This window comes from Octodon degus, unplaced genomic scaffold, assembly GCF_000260255.1.
Source record: "Octodon degus isolate 3935 unplaced genomic scaffold, OctDeg1.0 scaffold00065, whole genome shotgun sequence".
Taxonomy (NCBI): Eukaryota; Metazoa; Chordata; class Mammalia; order Rodentia; family Octodontidae; genus Octodon; species Octodon degus.
The window spans coordinates 10,446,323-10,452,568 of record NW_004524641.1 but is presented as its reverse complement, the minus strand read 5'-3'; the positions used below and the strand labels follow the sequence as shown (position 1 = coordinate 10,452,568).

Genomic DNA, 6,246 nt, shown 5'->3' with positions numbered 1-6,246 from the left:
TGTGGTGCTGGGGGATTGAACCGTGGTCCCTGTGCTTTGCTAAGCTTGTTCTAAGTAGGTGCTTTAGACCACTGAGCCATCTCACCAGCCCCCATCCATTTTCTTTTCACATTTTTATATACTGGATGTTTAATTGTCTAAATTATTGTAGACTACTGCCACTGGCTCTCTAACCTGTCCTGCAGGCCAGTTCTGCTTTATTTTCAGAGACTTTCATAGCAACTGTAGCATTTAAGTTTTCCTTTATTTTCTTTAGCTATCCTTGAAGTCAAGGTTTGGACCTTATGCTGTAATGCTTCCAAACTTTTTCACAGTGTGGTAGATATGGACTGTACTGGGGTGGGATCCAGAGGCAGTTTGGAAGCTGCCCAGGCCCTGTTCCTCTGTCTGCCTTGAGGACCGAGGAAGCTTCTTCTGTCTCTGCAATTTAATCTAGTGACATAGCAAATGGGAGGAAGCTCTGTCCTAGGAATTGGTAAAATGAGCAGTGTGAATAGTCTTGAGTATTGGCTTTCTTATTTTATTTAGTGAAATTCTGTATTGTTTCAAAAAAAGAGTATTGTTTTTGATGTTTATATTTTTTGTTAAGAAATTACAATGTCCCTTTAATTCCCAAAAAAGTTTATGAACCAAGAAAAGGGTAAAAATTAATGCTTTTAAATTGAAACTGAAGCAACATATATAGCATAACTTTTTTTCCCTAGCAGTTAAAGTTATTCATGTATTTATTATGTAAGATTTAATCATTATGGGTAGACTTCTCTGTCTTAGTATCTTTTTAGAAGTTATAATTCATATACTGCTGTAGAACTCTTTTTCTCTTTGTCTTAGATACTTCTATGGTTATAGATCTTTTTTTTTTTTTTTAACAAATACAAACATAGGGGCTAGAGAGATAGCTCAGTAGCTTGAGCACCTGCCTGGCAAATACAAACATATTTATGTATCTCCTTTAATTTTTGCATTTTTAAAATTTTCATTTTTCTTGGTGGTTTTTATTTTTCTTTCTTTTTTTTTTTCCCCAGAACCAGGGATTGAACTCAGGCCCTTGCACTTGCCAGGGAAGCACTTATTCTACTGAGCCATCTCCCCAATCTCCAAAATTTTTATTTTTTAATCCATGAATTTGTGAATTACTTTTAACTTCCATGCATTGAAAGCTGTGATATAATAACCATCTTTTTGTAATTATGCTTTTTGTGAATTTAGAAGTATTTCTATATAGTAAATTCCTAGAAATAAAAAAGTTAGTGTTACAAATATTAAAATTTTAAAAATTTAAAAATTTTAAATATTTTTAAATTTTGGTTTTTTTTAATTTTTGATTTAGTTTTTCTTTTTAAGACAGGGTCTCACTGTAATTCAGGCTTGCCTTGAACTGACTGTAGCCAGGCTCTTGTCAGACCTTTAGACCTGCTGCAGTCCTTGTGCCTCAGCCTCTCAAGTGCTGGAATTACAGGTGTGCGCCAAAAGCTCAACAATTTTTGAATTTTGAGATGTGATCTTAGTTGCTAAATTGCCTAGATTGGGCCTGAAGTTTTGATTTTCTTGTCTCAGCTTCCCAGAGTGCTAGGATTATAGGCTTATGACACTGGGACCAGCAGTAACCATTTGTTATTGTTTGTGGCTAGTTGTCCCCCTAAAACCTCATGTAGTCATGGGATTGTTTCTAGAGTTTGTTATTAATTCATGGTCTAATGCTGAGATTATGAGTGTGGGTGCTGCTGGGCTTAGGGGTGTTAGTGGTTGATAGCCTGAATGCAAAATAAGGAAAGGAGAGAGGCTTGCTCAGTCTCTGCTATTCTGCTGCCACTGCTTGTTCCTTTTTGCTCTTGTTGTCATACTGTTTTCTGTTGCTGTGAACTCCTGCCCTCTGCCATGTGCCACACTGCCTTGGAGCCAGTGGAGTATGGACTGAAGCCTCCACAAACTGTGAGCTAAATAAACCTTTCCTTCCTTAACTTTGGATGTTGCATATTTTGTTCCAGCATTGAGACAGAATTTGGTACCAAGAAATGGGGTTGTTGCTGTGAGTATACCTGACTGTGTCTTTCAAGAGCCTTGGGGAATGGCTTATGGGAAGAGATGGGAAAGGTTCAGAGATGTTGCCTGAATGAATAGCACTGGAATGCCTTTGGCTGTTTTGTATGGGAGATTCTGGTCAGAACTCAGAAGACCAGAATGCTGATAGAAATCCGGCCTGTAAAGACCAGGCTGGGGAGGTTTCTTGTAGGAAGGAGTGCATCGTTGGTTGTTGGACTCTAGGTGATGTGTGTTATGGCTTGACAGAAAGTTGATCTGCATTTTGCTCATGTCGAAAGACTTTGCCTGAGACTGAGATTAAGCATGGTGGACTGATTAATCTTGTAAAAGAAATTTCAAGGCAACCGAATGTTGAGGCAGTGGCACAACTATTGTTCGGGAGCTTTTAGTCAGATTTATGCTGGGAATCAGGACCAAAGAACACAACAGGATGATTTAAAATGCTGGGAGTTTGGCCAGAAAGGAAGGTCCAATAAAGTTGTGTACTGCAAAGATAGTGCTGAGAAGATCTCCTTTGCCCAGAAGGAATAGGAGAATAGAAAAGATGGCCTGAGGGCATTGCAAGAAGCAGCAGGTCTCCACACTTTACAGCCTAAACCAGCAAAAGTGAAAGACTTAAGTGCGGGGAGATAGCTCAGTAGAATAAGTGCTTGCCTGGCAAGTGCAAGGTCCTGAGTTCAGTCCCCGGTACCGCAAAAAACAAAAACAACAACAACAACAAAAACCCAAACAAAACAACAACAACAAAAAACGGTGAAAAACTTTGTTTTGAGAAGGAAGCCACAGAACACCAGGTTCCAGAATGGCTGTGGCATAGAGAATTTGTTCTTTAGAATCAGGGTCAGTGAGATCAGATATCCAGGCACTCAACCCCAGCCAAAAGAGAAGAAAATCTGGCTACTGCACCACCTGACAGCAGACTTTGGCATCATCCATGTGGAATTGGTTTTAGGTGCTTGTAGAATGCAAGAGTTCTGAGGTTTAAGAAGGCTTCCGCCTAGATTTCAGAAGGCCTGGGAGGCCAGGCAGTGTGCCCCGACAAGAGTGGTGTGTGAAGCTGTGAGAACCCGAATGTGCAGTAGAAATCCCAGAAGTTTTGAAAAGCCAGGGACGTGGATCACCTAAGGAAAGTTGCAAGGAGGGAGCAAAACACACCAAAGAGAGAAGCCCTCGGAGCTACCACCAAATATGCCATAGAGATGGAGCCACATAGAGCTCACAGTTTGCCACAGATTGCCTTGATGTTTCACATGGAACAACAGGACTTAACGTTTGTCCTTTTAGATTTTGGACATGCTTTAGTCACAATGTATTGTATCCCTCTGTTTGTACCTTTTGGAATGGTAATGTTTATTTTGTGCCATTGAATTTTTTTTTTAATGGAATGAGGGATTTTTTTTTTTTTTTTGCGCAACTGGGGATTGAACTCAGGCCCTGTGCACTTGCCAGGCCAATGCTTATTCTACTGATTCTACTGAGCCATCTCCCTGGCCCCATGTGCCATTGAATGTTGAAGTTAACTTTTCATTTGTACAGGGCTCGCAGCTAAGTTTGCCTTAAATGTTGGAGGAGACTCAGGAATTGGACTTTTCAGCAATGCTGAAACTGTTAGGACTTTGACAACTCTTAGAGATGGACTAAAATGCCTTTTACATGAATCGTCTGAGAGGCAGGGGCAAAATATTATGATTTTTGTCTAGGTGTCCCTCTTAAGGCCTCATGCAGTCATGGGGCGCTTTCTAGAGTTTGTCATTAATTCATGATCCCATACTGGTTTTATGTGTGTGAGTGCTATACCTGCCATGGAGCTGTTAGCCTGAATACGGTATAAGAAAAGGAGAGAGGCTGCAGCTGCTGCTCCTCTCTTTGCTGTTTGCTGTTTTCCACCACCATGAATTGCTGCCCTCTGCTGTGTGCCACTCTGCCTTAGTGTCAGCTGAGTATGGACTGAAACCTCCACTAACTGTGAGCTAGATAAATGTTTCCTTCCTTAATTTTGGGTGTTGGGTATTTTGTCCCAGCAACGAGAGAAGAGTAACTGAGATAACATTAAAATTTTTAAGAAATAGCTGGGCATAGTGGTACATGCCAGTAATTCTGTCACTTGGGAGGCTGAGGCAGGAGGATTAGTGCAAGTTTGAGGTCAGCCTGGGCTACACAGTGAGTTCAAGTCCAGTGTGAACTACATAATGAGAACCTGTCTGAAAAATTTTTTTTTTTTTTTTTTTTTTTTGTAAGAAATTTTGCCAAACACTTACCAAATTGGGTTATACTTCCATGTTTATGATTAACATGCTTTTCATTGGTGAATTAGTAAATCTTAATCTGCAAGATAAAAGACAACCTTACGTTTATAAAAGATTTCAAACATGTACAGAGGTAAAGACAATACAACATTGATTTAATGCCCATTACTCGTACTGTACATTTGATCAATATTTTGTCTTCTCTGCTTTAATTGCCCTTTTTTCTTTCAATAAAGTATTTAAAGCAAATCCCTACTTTTATATTATTTCATCCTGACGTAGTTCAGTATTTATTTTTTGAAATTATGGATATTTTCTGTTTAAAAATTCTTAGCTTTTATTTCAGAGAATGTGCAATATATAAATATATATACTTTCAAATGAGTGTGAAAGAGGTAGCTGGATGTGGTAGTGGACAACTGTAGTCCCAGCACTCAGGAACCTGAGGCAGGAGAATTGTTGTGAGTTTGAGGCTAGCCTGGGCTATATAGTTCAAGGCCAGACTGAACTATATAGTAAGACTCTGTCTCAACCCCCCCCCCCCAAAAAAAAAAAAGATTAGAAGGAATATATACACTGCGGCTTGGACTTGTAATGATCCTCCTGTCTCAGCCTTTTCAGAGCTTGGATTACAGATGGGTACCACCATGCTGGCATGGAATGAGGTTCTGGGGATCCAGCCTGGGTCCTTGGGCTTGCCAGGCAGGTGCTTAGACTGCTGAGTTATTTCCCCAACCCTAAAACTTTAAAATTCGAGTGTTTGTATAATTCATTTATAGGAGGGGCCGGGGAGATGGCTTGGTAGAATAAGCGCTTCCCTGGCAAGTGCAAGGGCCTGAGTTCAGTCACCAGTTCCACAAGGAAAGAAAAAAAAAGGCATTTATAGGTTAATGCAATATACTAGAAACAAATGGAAATGGAAAATATAAATCTTTGGAAATGATTAAGTTGTAGTTAGCAGTTTACAAGTGGTAGAGGCAATAACATAGTACTTGAAAACAATAAGTTGTAGTTAGAAATATAAATCTTATGATAAGATTTTCTTTTTGTATTCTAGTTGGAAGCTTGTTAGTACATTTTTTTGTTAGGAAAAATCTCCCTGGTGCTTTTTTTAAATTAAAGGTGCATTGAAACTATTATTTAATGCTGTGAAAATCGTAAAGGATTATATTTTCTTTGATACTAGTGTGTATTTTGTTTATGAATGTTGTGAGGAGAACTACTATATTCCCAGCTGGTTGGATATCACTATTGATTCCGTTTTAAAAATCTTCTTTTTCCATGCAGGTTTTGCAAAAGGCATCAAATTAAATCAAGTTCAAATATCCCCTGTGTTCCTAAAGACTTACTGATGATGTCTGAATTTGTTCTCCCAAGATTTATTTTTTGTCTTATTCAATATTTAAGAGAAGGCTATAATGAACCAGGTATGTTTTAATCTACTCCTTGTTGGTATCCTTTTTTAAATCTGCAATTCACCAAGTTTTAGCATTAACATTCATAAAGAGATGAATATTTATGTGTATCATATATATGTATGCTTAACATTTTTAAAGAGATGGCTATAAAATACAGATAATTAATAAAAATACAGTAAAATAAATGATAAAACTTGACTCTTGTTCGTTGTGTTCTGCCTCTAGAGTTTTTTTTTTTTTTTTTTAAATGTATTTTAGTAATCTCACAACACAAATCAGACTCATAGTGAACCTCCTGTTTAGAGCTTCCCAAGCACTGGGATTACAGGAATGCCCTACCACGCCCAGTTTGTCCCCTTCTCAGCATACCCCGGGGGCAGGACTGGCATGGGAGTCCAGGGATTGAACCCTTGGCCCATGCATCTGCCTAAGCAGTTGCTTTAATCTGCTGAGCTATCTGGCCGGCACTTGAATGCTTTTTATTTTTATTTTTATTTTTTTTATTTTTTAATTTTATCTATTTATGTGTGTGTGCACGC

General features: G+C 38.6%; 1 protein-coding gene across 1 annotated transcript in view; it reads left to right on the top strand.

Moving 5' to 3' along the window:
- Window positions 1-5,727, top strand: part of LOC111817649 (E3 ubiquitin-protein ligase UBR3-like) — a 49,833-nt gene extending 44,106 nt beyond the window's left edge. The window contains exon 4 of the mRNA XM_023719206.1: window positions 5,577-5,727. Within this exon, the coding sequence (XP_023574974.1) occupies window positions 5,577-5,727 (151 nt within the window). The remainder of the gene's footprint in view (window positions 1-5,576) is intronic.
- The last annotated feature ends 519 nt before the right edge of the window (window positions 5,728-6,246 follow it).